The sequence below is a fragment of the Podarcis pityusensis genome, assembly GCF_964106645.2.
Source record: "Podarcis pityusensis genome assembly, chromosome: 3".
NCBI lineage: Eukaryota > Metazoa > Chordata > Lepidosauria > Squamata > Lacertidae > Podarcis > Podarcis pityusensis.
The window spans coordinates 49,741,104-49,756,875 of record NC_138026.1 but is presented as its reverse complement, the minus strand read 5'-3'; the positions used below and the strand labels follow the sequence as shown (position 1 = coordinate 49,756,875).

General features: G+C 41.8%; 1 protein-coding gene across 1 annotated transcript; it reads left to right on the top strand.

The window, feature by feature from the left end:
• The first annotated feature begins 7,849 nt into the window (after nucleotides 1–7,849).
• On the top strand, nucleotides 7,850–13,273 carry CD24 (CD24 molecule). Its single transcript, XM_080998446.1, has 2 exons — nucleotides 7,850–7,992; nucleotides 11,742–13,273. The coding sequence occupies exons 1-2, from the start codon at nucleotides 7,924–7,926 to the stop codon at nucleotides 11,907–11,909; spliced, it is 237 nt and encodes a 78-aa protein (XP_080854572.1). The 5' UTR covers nucleotides 7,850–7,923; the 3' UTR covers nucleotides 11,910–13,273.
• The last annotated feature ends 2,499 nt before the right edge of the window (nucleotides 13,274–15,772 follow it).

Genomic DNA, 15,772 nt, shown 5'->3' with positions numbered 1-15,772 from the left:
GAGAAGCATGTGGAAAGCATCTTCCTACCCTCAAAACTGAACCATACCCATCCTCCACATGGTCAGAATTGGAAGGGGGGGTACCATAGATCAGAGCCAAAATCCCACCTCAACACTTCTTATTTTACAAATGGAGCCCCATCTGCCTTGTGCACCACTTTCTCTCTCCTGTTTCTTTTGAGGAATCTCTTGAAGGTTGAGTGAGCTACTTTGCTTCATATTACCAGGAGTGTGAGGTGGTGGTGGGGAGTCTAGAATAGAAAGCAGGTGGTTGTTGGAATTGTTCTTTTCATCCGCTGTGGTTCAGTGTGCAGCAACCCCCTGGAGCATGAGAGTTTATCACAGGAGCTAGGGCTGCATATTCCAATACAGTTGTGCAGGGTTTCAAAGCCATCTATCCACAAATTAAAAGACGCCTGCTTCTTGGGAGAAAAGCAATGACAAACCTAGACAGCATCTTAAAAAGCAGAGACATCACCTTGCAAACAAAGGTCCGTATAGTTAAAACCATGGTTTTCCCAGTAGTGATGTATGAAAGTGAGAGCTGGACCATAAAGAAGGCTGATTGCCGAAGAATTGATGCTTTTGAATTATGGTGCTGGAGGAGACTCTTGAGAGTCCCATGGACTGCAAGAAGATCAAACCTATCAATTCTGAAGGAAATCAGCCCTGAGTGCTCACTGGAAGGACAGATCCTGAAGCCGAGGCTCCAATACTTTGGCCACCTCATGAGAAGAAAAGACTCCCTGGAAAAGACCCTGATGTTGGGAAAGATTGAGGGCACAAGGAGAAGGGGACGACAGAGGATGAGATGGTTGGACAGTGTTCTCGAAGCTACCAGCATGAGTTTGACCAAACTGTGGGAGGCAGTGGAAGACAGGAGTGCCTGGTGTGCTCTGGTCCATGGGGTCACGATGAGTCGGACATGACTAAACGACAACAAAAAACCATGGAGAGACCTGATCTGAATAGAGACATTGAATTCTTATCTCAATATACATGATATATATATCATGTATATATAGCCATCTCACCCCTTGCTTTTTCCTGTAAGAACAATTGCAGTCGTTAACAGTCGTTAACAGGTTTACCACACCTATCAGCCAAGCACCCATTCCCACCACCCTTCTGAGTAATACTCCTCCCCACCCTCTCACTATATATAAGGGCCTGGTGACTTCTGTTTCAGTGTATCTGAAGAAGTGTGCATGCACACGAAAGCTCCTACCAATAACAAACTTAATTGGCCTCTAAGGTGCTACCTGGGTCGCGGGTGGTGCTGTGGGTTAAACCACAGAGCCTAGGACTTGCTGATCAGAAGGTCAGCGGTTCGAATCCCCGCGACGGGGTGAGCTCCCGTTGCTTGGTCCCAGCTCCTGCCAACCTAGCAGTTCGAAAGCACATCAAAGTGCAAGTAGATAAATAGGTACTGCTCCGGCAGGAAGGTAAACGGCGTTTCCGTGTGCTGCTCTGGTTCACCAGAAGCGGCTTAGTCATGCTGGCCACATGACCTGGAAGCTGTCTGCGGACAAACGCCCGCTCCCTCAGCCTATAGAGCGAGATGAGCGCCGCAACCAAAGAGTCGTCTGTGACTGGACCTAATGGTCAGGGGTCCCTTTACCTTTAAGATGCTACTGGAAGGATTTTTTAAAATTTTGTTTCAATATATCCTAAATACACCACAGTCTCCACTGACCTTCAGTCCAAGGAAACCAAAAAGCACCTGGAAGCCCTGGAGAGTCTCTCACCACTTGGAGATTGGGGTGGCAAATAACAATGGTGGTGGAGAACAATACTGTGGGATAACACAACTTGCATGTTCCTCCTTGTACTGTGTGTGTGGTGCCCAGAGCAGTTTGTGCAGTTTACCAATGTGAGCACAGCCCCAAATGCTTGGAGACCCCTGTGCTACAGAATCTCTTTGTGAAAAGGCCCTTCCTAATAATAATAATAATAATTTATACCCCACCCATCTGGCGGGGTATAAATTAAACATTAAAAGCTTCCCCAAACAGGGCCTATCCTTTATTAAATGACATTGAGCTTTAAATCCTTATATCAATGTTTTACTATGTTTTATCTCATTTGTCCTCCCCACCAACACAGCAAGGAAGGTTGTTATTATTATGTCCATATTGTCTATTATGATAATCAGTATTTCCATGAAAAACTTTAATATAAGTTTTATATAAATATAAACTTTGATATAAGTTTACAGTCAGAAATGTATTATGTTTCCTGTGCCCTTGAAAGCGTTCTTTGAATTTCCCACTTCTGCAGTTCAGAATGTCAAACCCACATTAGCAAGATTGTAAAAAACAACAGAAACATTTTAATGACTTCTCTCATCCACTTTCTATCCCACATACACAATATTCAGACACGAGCACAAATGGTGCCAGAGAGGCTTTGTAGTATAGTAGCACTGTGTGTGAAAACACCACCAGATTAACAGCCAAGGCTGACAGGTGGGCCAGTGGTTAAGGTGGGGGATCCTATTTTAGCCATTACACAACATTTGACTCTGAAGCTGCAATATGATGTAGGGGAGTAAGTTCCATTGACGTGAATGGGATCAACGTCTCTGTAAACATACATAGGATCAGATTACATGGATAAAATGCTACATTCTTGGTTAACATCTGGTGAACTCAGTGAGACTTAGGACCAAACTGTATGCTATACTGAAATCCTGTGTTTGGCACTGCCAATGCAATTTTCTTTTTGTATAAGGAGCTGCAAACGGGGTGGGGGGAGAGTTTTTGGATCAGGCGTCAGTGCAGGGGAGGAAGGCCACATGGACCCAATCCAGATCTCCTTACTTCCAAGTGACCATACATAGGATGGTGGCCCAACAACCACTTATCAAATGATTTTGGGTCGTCTTTTCTTTTCTTTTGCCAGAGGAACACTTATCAGACAGCTGATCAGTGTTTATGGCAATAAAAATTCCCCATTGCATTGTGAACACTAGACAGGAAATTGTAGTATATAAAGTTATTTCCTTTAAGAGGGAAACTTCTTCCCCTTTCTCAGTGCCTGATCAGCTGCACTGAAGGAAAAGGATATGACAGAAACATTTGGAAGCATATTCACATTTCCCCAATCCTTCTTCCTCCGTTAGGAACAAATGGATTGTTGTTTGTGCTAATTCAAAAAGTCTGCTGTGGTAGATAATGGCAATACATTGAACCCTGAAGCATGACTGCCTCCTGCTAGGGGAAGGGAAAGAGGAAAGGAACAGGAGAAAGGAGTGGAACCTAGGTGTTGGGTGGGAAACAACAAAGTGTATTTTCTCTGTCTGTTAGTCTCAACTCTGCCTTCTACTGACTGGAAGCATGCAAAGTTGCTTATACCCAACAGCCCACACCCTCTCACTTGCTCTGCTTCACACCTTCCTTGAGTGTTGTTGCCTGGCTGGAATGTAATCCTTGAACTCTTGACAATGCGTCATTCTTGCCTGGAAAATGGGTAGAGAGGTGTGTGTGAATGTGTAGAAACTAGCCTTCTGTACAAAGGTACATTTTACATCCACTGCTCTTCCCACTTTTGCCTCTGGCCAAAGTGAGGTGACTGCCTCGGATGGCAAGATCCACAAGGGCAGCAGATCCCAATGCAGATATTTATTCCCTCCTTGTTCTTGATGCAGATCTTCATTCATGCTTTCTTCCCTGATGGGGAAGGGGACACAGGTTTTTTGTTGCCAAAATGTTTTGGACTGGCGCTGTCTCTGGCCTCACCCACCACTGGCCTGTGGTCATAGGGCTGGAAAAAAAATCCCCACTCCTGGGATACAGCTCCCTGTGACCATGAGAATTTGTAAAGGTTTCTAGCCTATTGTTTATTGTGTATGAGCAGTATGTTAGTACAAAAAGCCTGACTGCTCTGGCTTCACTCGTCCCTGTTGCAAATAGGAGAAATGAAAGAGGAAACAGATTCTTTTCCTTGATTTTAGTATATGTTTGTAGGTTTTTTTGGGGGGGGGGGAGGTAAGCTGCTTTTCTTGCTCAGCAAGAAAAAATGATTAATAAATTTAATGATTATTCCTACTACTACTAATTAGCTCTGGCTTCCCAGGGATTGTAATTTGTTGCTCCCTAAAAAGCCATAATGAGTAAGCTGACAGCAAGCTGTGATTTGAGGTTGGCTAGCAAACCAGGCATGTTGGGGAGCCACAAACCATGACCCCTGGGTTTGGATGTAGGGGAAGAGCAGCTTAACTGCAGCTTCCTGGCTTGTTTCCCCTCTTGTACCCAGAGCAGAGCAAAACCAGAGTGATCAGGCAGGGTACACTAGCACACCTGACTAACCTTGAGATGGAAATTCAGCCTGTGAACTACTCTGGCTAAAATTTTCATAGCTTTTTCAAAGCCAGCACTTTGACTTGGGTTCCAAAACTAAAGGGTAGCCAGAACACATCTTGAAGTTCTCAGTGTTTCTGAATACTCTCCAGAGGCATTCCCATGTAAAAAGTGTTGTAGTAGTCAAGCGTAGAGTTTGAAAAAGCATAGCTGATGATGGCTTAATCAATGTTCAGTGTGCCAAAGCAGTTACAGCATTGGACTCAGACCTGAGAGATCAGGGTTCAAACCCCAACTCAGCCAAGAACATGGGTGACCTTGAACCAGTCTATGGCTCTCAGCCTAAGCCAAGATACAGGGTTGCAGTGAGGATGAAATGGGCAGTGGGAGAATCACCTTGAACTCCTTGGATGAAAAGGAATAGGAATGGAATAATAAATGCATAAATAATGTTCCTCAAGTAGAGTCACAGCATACATAATAAGTGCTAGTGCTATCATCTATATCTATCTATCTATTTAGAAATGTTCCTGGCTCTGGCTCCCCACTGGTAATTGAAAAGCAAGCCTGAATTCAGGAGAATGCCTAGGCAGTGTGGGCTTTACTTATTTACGTTTTGGAAATGGGATGAGATCCTCTAGGCTAACCGTTAACTGGTTTTCAGTAGAAGCCACTATTTTCTTCAGCCCAAACACACACGCATAGCTCCAGTTGAGTCAAAGGAACTTTTTCACTTTTTCTCTATAATTAACTCCCACAGACTTATGGAACATAGGTAAAATGCATCTACTTGAAACATCACTACTAGAGAACTGGTCACAAGTGAAATTAACTAGAGAAAGTACCTATATTGTTGTCATGTTCACTGCTCCCCTCAGAATGGGCATCACCTTTAAATAATTACGCATTCCAATAAATAAATAAAAATCCAAAAGCATTCTTACCTTATCCTCCATTTACTAGATGAGTCTCCTTTCATAAGGAACTGGCAGCAAGGAGCAATTAGGCACAAGACAATCCTGGAAAAATCCCTTCAAGATTTCCTCCCTGGCAATTGGCTTAGCCGAAAAATGCCTTTGCAGATCAAACAGCTCTTGCTACCTCGCTCTTAAGGGTCTGTGTATTAGCTTCCAAAGTCACTCACTATTGCCATATCATTTAAACTGGAAATTATATAATTTCTTTGAATGATTTTTAAACTAGAAAAATATTTATAAACTTACAAGCCAGCAATACCTTTTTTTTTTTTTTTTTTTACATTTCAGTTTATGAAAGAGTTAAAATCAGTCCCAGAAGAGTAGCCATATTAGCCTCTGCAAGAAAAACAATGAAAGGTCTTGCGGCACCTTAAAGGCGACGAAAAGTATTATAAGCTTTCATGGAGTACTGTAGTCTGTTGAAGCTTACACCAAAATAAATTTGTTTGTTGTTATTATTTAATTTTATAATGTATATAAAACAGAGATAACCATTATAACAACAGGCCAACATTAAAAGGTGAAAAACAAAACTATAAAATAGGCACGTAGAATGAGTAGTTGCACATGAGTTAACATAACAAAATCCAAGTAAAGACTATCAACTTTATCAGATCTTCAAGTATAGTTCCAGATTTGCCAGGCTTGTGACAAGGGTTGTCTTGAAAATAATGGTTCTACTGTATATGTCATAAAGGAATGCCAAATCGTATAAAACATATCTGGAGGTTCTAGTCCTTGTCAAAGTCTCAAATTATGCATGATTTTCAATATAGTTATATTCCAGAGTGAGCAGTACCAAGTGTCCAGTGCAAGATTTGGGGCTGTTTCCCATTGAGTTGCAATTATTTTTCCAGAGTTTTAACAAACAAACTACATGATGATTTTGACACGACTTCCAAAAAATGGCCAAGATTGTAATGGTGATGCACCTACTAGGGAATAGTTGATTTAAAGTATTAGTATGAAGCCTGAAAAAATAATATTTGTGTGTTGAGAAAGAAAGAGGCAGAAATTGTATGTTAAATCTGAGGTGGGTTGTTGCCAACAAAAGTTCCTCTCATGCTGTATTAAGGTTGCGGTACTGAACATACTGTACTTACCAAGGAGCAGTAAATCCTACATGTTACGCACTTACTAAAATTCCCTCTTCCACACAACTGACCACACCTGCATAAACTTCCTCTTCCATACTGCAGTGTTAAAGGTACAGGAACTCGTCCTCTATTTGACCTGAACACTCTAGGAAGAAAATTCCCTGAATCTCTGTGGGACTTTCCTCTGACACAGGATGGCACCTGTGGCTTTTGAGCATTGTCTCAAGACAGAGTTCAATATACAGGAAGTGTAAAAACACACAGAATACTTATTGCAATTAATTAAACATTAACAATACAGTCCCGTAAAGAGATGATAAGTCTCTTACTAATTATCTAATGGAAGGGAATTATCATCGTAATGTGTTGCCACCTGCTACTGTTGATCTGGGGCCAGGGGACACCCAGTGAAATACAGGCCTCCTTTATGTGGGTATTTTAGCAGGTGCCATAACAGTGGTGAGTATATAAAGAATCCACTTAGGCACCAATATCACCGACAGTTTTCAACAACAGTTTTAACAACTGTCATCTCTATGAGCTTATTTGCAGGACTAGAGGTCAGTTCTCGGATGCATCAAAAGTATTAAGGAAAGAGCATCACCTACAGTCAGCCACTCTGTCAATTCCTAGAAGGGAGTATTTACACAGTTCAGTCATGCATTTCTAAAACAACAGGTGCAGGGGCTTTAGGAACAGGCAGCCCTGTTTAGGGAAGCTTTTAATGTTTGATGTATCATAGTATTTTAATATTCTTTTGGAAGCCGCCCAGAGTGGCTGGGAAAACCCAGCCAGATGGGCGGGGTATAAATAATAAATTATTATTATTATTATTATTATTATTATATGAAGCCGTGTTGACGGACTTCAAAAGCCTCCCCCCTAAATCCAGATATGCATTAGTTTATTGAGTTAACTTAGTAGTGAGTTATGACCAACACACTCTTCCTTTATCAGTGTTATTTCTGGTTAAGGAGAAGGGCTCAGCTTCTAAAGCCATCACTCGAATTAAGTTCTGATCACTCATTGTGTAGTTTTACTAGTGCACCAGGTGATGTCACCGTAAAATGAGGGAGACCTCTGAGCATATCCAGAGTTTGTTTTTTACCACTGAATTTTCCCCTACGTTGTGTATCTAAAATAGGGGTCAAAGTTTACAGGTCCGGTGGCGTGAATTCCAAGCCGTGCTGAGCCCCGGCACCTTTTGTTTTGAAATAAGCGAGCCTTCGAAAGGCGTCTGCTTCCTATTGTACCGCGTTGGGGGGGGGGGACAGACCCTTGAATTGCCAAACGGAGTTGCGGGGATCAGTGGAAGGGCTCACAACAAGGCAGAGGGCGGGAACGAAGCCGATCCGGGTTTTAAAAAGCCCCCAAGAGGTGGGGCAGGAGGCAACGCGACGGGTGGGAAGGAGGAGGAGGAGGTCTACAGGGGCTTCGCCCCGCCCCGACTGGAGCTCGGCGCCCGCATAAAAACCCTCCGCAGGCGCCTCCACGTTGCATCTCAGGAGCAGCTTTGGAGGGAGTCGGGGGATTGCAGCGCGATTAGACATGGGCACGGCACTTGCTACGCGGCTCGGCTTGGGGCTTTTGCTCCTGGCGCTGCTTTTACCCACTCAGGTGAGTGTCGGCAGCGATCTTGGCGTGGCATCGTCCTCATGACCCCATACTCTAATCTAAAGGGTCGAGGGATCCTGTTTTTCCTTCTGTTTTTCCTCCGCTCCCCAATCCCTATTCTAGGTTACTGTTGGGTTCTCGACCCGACCCTCCCCCCACGCTTTGCGTTTTCCATTAATTCCTCTTGGCTGTGCACGTGTGAAAGGGATGGATGAATTCTCATCCCGAAGACTAGCTCGCCCCCGGACAAAGTCGCCTTGGGGATCCCGGACCCGGTCCCGTCCGAGTTTAGAGCAATCCACTGCCTTCTCCTATAATGCGCGCATAATTGTGGCATCCCCAAGCCAGGGCGGATTCTACAGTGTTGGCTTCCCACAAAAGATCCTAAAGTTGTGCGATGTTTCAGGGCGCTGCGGTCGAGCCCTAAATATTCACGCTTTTCTCCCTGTCCTTTCCAGATCTCGATTTTTTTGGGAGGCTTGTTGTCTCTCGAGACAGACGGATGCCAACAATGTTAACTCTGCCATTGCCTACCACCTGTTCTTTTGCCAACTAGGGTGGATTGACGTGACTCGTTTTCTTTTGAAATCCGTGTTAAATGGCACTTTTCTCTCTTATCTCTGCCACCTAGAGTGGCTGGGGCAACCAAGTCAGATTGGCGGAGTACAAATAATAAAAGTATTATTATTATTATTATTATTACCTCCTATTCTTCTGGATATGAGATCCTGTTAGGAGGCTTGGGGCACTAGGCTTGCAATATTCTGCCACACCTCAAGCAAAATACAAATGGGTGCCACCCATATCAGTGAGGTTTCAAAACACCCTCCCTTGGGTAGCTTTCAAGGTAAATCCTCAGTGCTACATTGTTGAGCTGTTTAATGTAGAATCTGCACTGTGTAGACAATGGGGGAAGGTGGGACATCTTGTTGGAATATGAACCTCATTTAGATTATCCAAGGATGGATATAGAAAGATCTTAAATTGTGGCAAGTTAAGAAAATGGGTCTTTTGCATGATGGGTTTCCACAGGAGGAGGCAACCATAATTCCCAGATTTCTTGTTTTATGTAAGTTTTTAGAATCTGGGATATTAGGCAGACTGTACAAATATGACTCTTATTGTTTCGTGTGCGAGATGCTAGCGTGCTGACCTTTTCAGTGTTTTACTCTTCCCCTCCCTGGGAAAATTCCTCCAGACACCCAGTATTGATTTCTCTCCTCTTCATTTACCTAGCTTCTGTCTGCTTTTCTTCAGTTAGGTACAGACAAGTGGCTGTTTAAAATACTCTCAGTGTAATCCTAGGCACGTCTACTCATAAGTAAGTGTTACTATGTTCAGTGCAACCTACCCTTAGTAAGCGTGTTAGGTTGCAGACCCATTAGTATCCCTATTTGCAATTTAATAATCTGCCTCTAGCCACTGCTTTGGAACCATAAAGGCACCTTTCTTCTGTCTTTGTTTAGTAATCAAATACCTAAGATATAATGGAGCCTAGGGATGTAAATGGAGACTTTTTTAAAAAAAGAAGATGTCAAATATGCCACAGCTAGAATAAAAGAAAGCTGTGTACACACTATACATTTAAAGCACAGCTCTTCCCCCACACCCCCTCTCCCGCCAGTGCTGGGAACTGTAGTTATTAAAGGTGCTGAGAATTGTAGCTTTGTGAAAGACAAACTACAGTCCCAGAATTGGTGGGTAGGGATTGTGCTTTAAATATATGGTGTGTACTCAACCTGTGTTTCAGGGCAGGCTGTTTCTGTAATAAAGGATAGCGGCACACAGTTTTACCACTTAAGGAATTTGGAATGTTTGTTGGCTTTCAGTGTTAGTTTCGTTCCACATTCTGCTCCAGAGTTTTGCTGGAGGTGAAACAGTTGGCTGCTGGCTATAAAATGACAAAAGCTGCAGTGAGTTAGTACTTCATGCAGCCAGCTACAGAAAGAAGGATGAGTCACCCTTTTCCCTAGCTCCGTCATTTGCCCCAAACAAACAAAAAATTGAAGGGATAGGACAGAGCTTGAAGCAACTTTGGCCAGGAGAGATGAGTTAGCTGGTATAAGGCAGCAAAGATAGTAGGCAAGGCTTGACTGCCATCCAAGAAACAACTTTTGGAACTGTATTTGAGAAGCTTTAAAAGATCCGTTGTGAGACTAGATCTGCTTTTTGAAGCTGCTTTTAGAAAGCAAACAAAATTTGCAGGTAGGTGTGCTGCTATGTTAGGAAAACACTAGGAACCAGCAGCAGCAGCATCCAAATACTGAGCATCTCAACTCTTTGAGGTTTCTCCCATAAAATAACTCCTGAAAGCAATGTTTGATAGGAGACCAGCATTTTGCTGCACACCTTCATAAGTACAGTACTCTCCACTTATGCCACATAGACTGACTGCCAGCATAGACCCTCTGGAGATGAAAGTCAAATGCTAACAGTTGCCATGCGTTCTTGTTGCATTCTAATGATAAAATTCTATACAGTAAGCAACATATAAGTTAACATTGCTACAGATCTCTGCTGCAAGCTGCTTAAAGCACATTGAATTTTAAAGACGAAACAGCCTGACTGTAGGACTGCAGCCTTGGTTTCCTCCCTCATAGAATTGTAGAATTGGAAGGGATCCCAAGGGTCATCTGGTCCAACCCCCTGCAATGCAGGAATCTCTGCTAAAGCATCCATGCTAGTTTGTGTTACACAGACTCCATTGCAGCCATACAGCAAGTCCACCTTGCTATCTCTTTTGAAACTTTGTGATCTACATGCTTGCTTGGATGTGAGCTTCACTGGTGGAGCTTGCTTGAAAGTAGCTGATATCCAAAACAGATTGGCAGAGTTACATTGACTTGAACTTGTATTAGTAAGTGTGGTTTAAGAGGCACATTTCAAATGGTAATGCCTACAACAGCAATCTTTTACTGCTTATTATAGTGGAAAACCTCCTGTATCTTTCAATCCAAAGCTATTCAATACATCTTCCCAGCTTTCAGACATACAAAACACTCCTCTTGTAAATGCTGGAGACTGACACTTTGATTCTGGAATAGCTCTCCAGTATAAATAGTGCCACACTGAAACCCTTCACACAAAATTACCAGCTAGGCAGTGCAAAATACTACATGAAAGACTTGGAACTTGACTAGAAAGACAGTTATTTCTGTGTGTTCCTTCTGTCTCTTTGTGACTTGAAAGCTAGAGACAGAAAGAAGATGGCTGTTCAGAGATAGGATAGTAGTCGTGTGTGTATTCATCTCACTTGAACTATTGGCAAAACTAGTCTTTATGATTTTGCTAGATCCTTTTTTTTAAAGCTGTGTGACAGTGACCAAAACAAAAGAAACCTGTGTGTGCCACAGAAAGTAAAGTGATTTTCAAGCCCTTAAAATTGCTTAGTATTGTCCCTAGTCTTAAAAGCTGACTCCTCATTCAGTCAGCCTTGCTTCCAGTTGCATGGTACCTTGTTAGTCCGCTTTAGGCTCTAATTTATTCATTAAAATAAATAAATCTGTATTACCATTTGCACAAAATGTCCAAGGAAGCTAACATCAGGACTTGCTTCTGAGCAGGCAAACAATTATATTAGAGATGGATCTTCTTGGACAGGCATTGTCGCTCTTCTCATCGCACCCATTTAAAGGTAGTAGCTTTCCTGAACTGACAGGTGAAAATACATGCGAATATGCCCTTGAAGGCAAAATGCAAGTTGGAAAAGGTATTAATTATAGCTTTACAGTCTTTTCTTTCTTCATATTTAGACAAGTGGCGGTAATGGAACAACTCCATCGGCTGCAAACAATAATTCAAGTCCAACGTCCGCACCACTTAGCACACTGAACAATACCACCACCAAGGGACATGGAAGCTCTCTTCAATCAACTACAGGCCTCTTCATTCTCACAATCTCTCTTCTATACGTTTGTTAAGAAACCCTGGCTGGGAAACTTCCACCATTCCCTACCCAGTGCCCTGAACCATCTGAGATGGCTAGACCTTCCTATCCCAGCATGAAAAAGAACCACAGAATACCCGCATCAAGTCAGTGCAGTTTATTGCTACAGTTCAGTTACTGGTACCAATTGGACTGAGAGTCTTATAAGAGCACCTGATGATCCAAAGCCATTTCCCCTGAAAATCAATCCTATGACCATTCAAGATTTGGAAGGCAGTGGGGTGGGCTCCAGTCTTCAACAGCTGGAATTGGAAATACAAGACAAAGAAGTACAACTTGACTGGCCGTGGATAATGACTACCATGAAACACATAGGAGAGAGATCATGAAGATATGCAAAATAAGGACTCTTTAATTTGAATGAAAATGAAGCTTCGAAAACCACTAGAAAATACAAATGGCGCTGGTTCAGTTCACTCAGTTTCGTATGTAAGGATGTATCCAGCAGACACAGAGTTCCATCCAACATTTTGCTTTGGAATTTCCAGCTTCAGTTGGGCAGATCTTATTTTAAGCCTCAGTTAATGTGTGGCTGTTCTAACTAAGCCTGTGTAGTTTTAAAAATATATTGGAAAATTACTTTTACTGTGGTATTTCAGGTTTTTTCCCATTTTACTAAAGCTATAAGTGAACCATATGTGCCAGCAAAACAAGTTATTTGGCAAAGCAGTGGCAAAAACCGCTTGAATAAAACTGAACAAGGGATCAAATCTCCACTGCTAAACTTGAAATGCTATTTTTCATTATCATAGTAGTCACCTTCTAAAATAAAGCCTCTAGAGTCATTTCCAGATGTCTGTTTTGATTTGGTGCAATTTGTATTTTACTCTATTTTATGCTTGAAATGTAATGGGGCAGAAGAATGGAGAGTAGCTTTTTCAAACAAAAGTGGGAAGGGATGAAGTCTTCAATCATCAAGAATTTTAGAAAATGTCTCAATGATTGAAACCAAATAACACTTGCACAGACAAGTAAGTGTACTAGATAACAAATAATTTGAACTAAAGCTGGCACTAAGTTGCAGGTTGAACTAAGTGCTTGGATTTTCAGAAATATGGAGAGGCTTGTTGACAGTACTATGTCCATGTAGAGTCTTGTCCTGTTCCTGTGGAATCATAGCTTTTAAAGAGAACCCATCCTTTGACTTGGACAGTTTACCAAAAATCTAACAGTTTGCATTGTTGAATAACCATGTGGTAAACTCCATAAAATACTATGGTAGGGTATATGTGCACTTCTTCCTTTTTTGTATCAAGTATACTGTTTTGATTTTGTGACTATGTGATTATGCTTTAAATTTAATTGGGCAAATTGTAAATAAAAAAACCCCTGGTCTAAGATTTGTGTATTCTATCATTTCTTCAGCACTTTACCATAACTAAGTTAGAGCAAACAGATGCAGAAGAAGGAAGGCTTTTTGCATTCCAGCAGAAAATGTCGATAGCTCTTTCTGGCCCTCTTGTATGTTGGTGACATCGCATATGGGAGAAGCTGCCCATTTTCTTTAGGATGTTTTGAAAGGTATACTCATGAAGGCCCTGCAGTATGTAATGTTGCAGTTGATCAATTAAAAGCCAGGCAAATGGAAGATGACTCATTGGCCGGCTGATAGATTGCTAACTGCTAACGCTAGCATTTTTCTGTTAGGGGCTTCTGTACCTCTGACCACTTACATAAATGGCTAGAAACTCCACAAAGGCTGCTTAGATTCCTGAATCCACCTCCCGGAATTCCCCTTGCCCCTCTTAAGGATTGTCAATGGCACAGGAATACTGTCAGGTTGTCTATGTAGGTAGCTCCCCTACACAATCATAAAGAAAACTTGGTTGTATGACACATGACTTGCACTAAATAAATAAATAGTCCAGTAGCGCCTTGGAGACCAACTAGGTTTGTTCTGGGTATAAGATTTTGTGTGCACGCACACTTCTTCAGACATGACTTGCGGTATTTCTGCACTCTTGCATGCAGCCTTCTCATCTCAGGGACATGGTTCTGGAGAAGCACACTTAATGCATACATTTTAGATTCAAGCAGTTGCATGAATTGCATGGTATACATGCTGGTGATACTTTATAGCTTGCTCCTCCAGAGGAAGGATGCTTTTTAAAAAATAAATCCTGATTTAAGTTAGGGTGATTAGATGTAAATGGTTAAGACCCCAGTGCTTTGACAATGTAGCAAATGCTGGGTTTCTTTTAGAGGCTGCTTGACTCCATGCGACAGTCACCACACCTGGTGCCCAGAGCATCTCTGGAGTCGTCTAAGTACATGGAAGAATAAGCACTTACTCAAATATCTGCATGTGTAGCCCCTTCCCCTTATATATTTCAGAAATTGGGCAAATGTCCTGGAAAACCAGCAACAGTTAATTGTGCTGAAAGTGCCAAAAAAAGATCCCAAACCCAAAAATTCTTGTAGCTTTTACTAAAAAAAAGTCAACAATTTGGGGGGCTTCCTAAAAAAAAAAAAAGCTGAACAACTCTTGGGGTGTCTTGGGGTATCTTACTTTTTGAAATATGGCAATCCTAAGTTATACTGGATATAGGTCAATCAAATTTTCTTAGTTACCTGTCCAGTGTCTGAAAATCAATGCAGTGTAAACATGAAGAGTTGGAAAAGAGACTGCTCCAGGGATCTGGAGCATAGCAGAGTACTGCTTGTCATCTTCTTGGTCTTTCTAGCCATATTAAAACTCAATGGGTTCTATCTAACCTGATCACTGATTTGGGAAACTAATAATAATAATAATCAGGTAACCTAAGAAAGACTGCTAGTATAATTTAGTCACAGGACAATGAAATCATTGAGGAAGCAGCAAAGCATGCCAGAGAGAACAATATGTCTTTATTAAGCTAGAGGAGAAGTGGCAGGGCCAACTTTTAATACCCACACCTATGTTTAATCAGAGCGCTGGAGAACACAGCAGCACCCACTATATTCTGGACTTTATGGAGTTAATAATATACTGTAAATTGAAGGGCTTGTCTTTAAAGATCCTGCTTCTTTTCAGTGGCAGTCAAGGTTTATTTACTACAGCAATGCAAACAGATAATACAATTTAAGGTCACTATCAACTCATATTTGGAAACTCTAGACAACATTTTAGTGATCCTTCCTTGGACAAAAGAATGGTGAAGTGAATAGAATTCTGTTGTTTTCCCCCACTTTTAGGTTTGTGTAGCTAAAAAATAACTGTAAATACATTGAATGTGCCATAAGCTGCTGAAATAGTACCGTAATAATCATGATAGGAAGATTGAGGGTATAATCTATGGGGTGGGTGGGAACAGTCAACATTAATGTATTTCCCCACTTAAGCATTTTTATTTTTGCTGGCATGGACATATCCCAAGCAATCAAGCAAGGAGTTCTACAATACAATCCTATGCATGCCTACTTAGAGGTAAGTCCCACTGGGTAATCTCTGCCATAAGTCATCCACTGCATCTATCACATATGACTAGCACTGGACATCCCGCATAGATTGCAATGGGACTTGCTCCCAGATAAAGGGGCATAAAGTAGTTCTGTAGCCTTAAATGTATTGTGTGTTTTACATTTTCTCCATCTTTGGACTGTGAGCAGGCCATAAAAGTGACCAGCAATGATACAAATTGAACGTGCTATTAAAAATCAGTAATTAAAAAGAGTAGCATGATCAGCTGTAGCATAATTTGACCAACTGCCTTAGCAACTGCTGAACAGCATTCTGTAACAAGAGTGCAAGGGTACGATACTGCACTGAACCTACTCTCCCAGCCCTAATTTTAGGTTTTTTGAACCTAGATGGAAGGCTTCTGGTGTAGAAGTACATTTTAGTAATCTGAACAGACT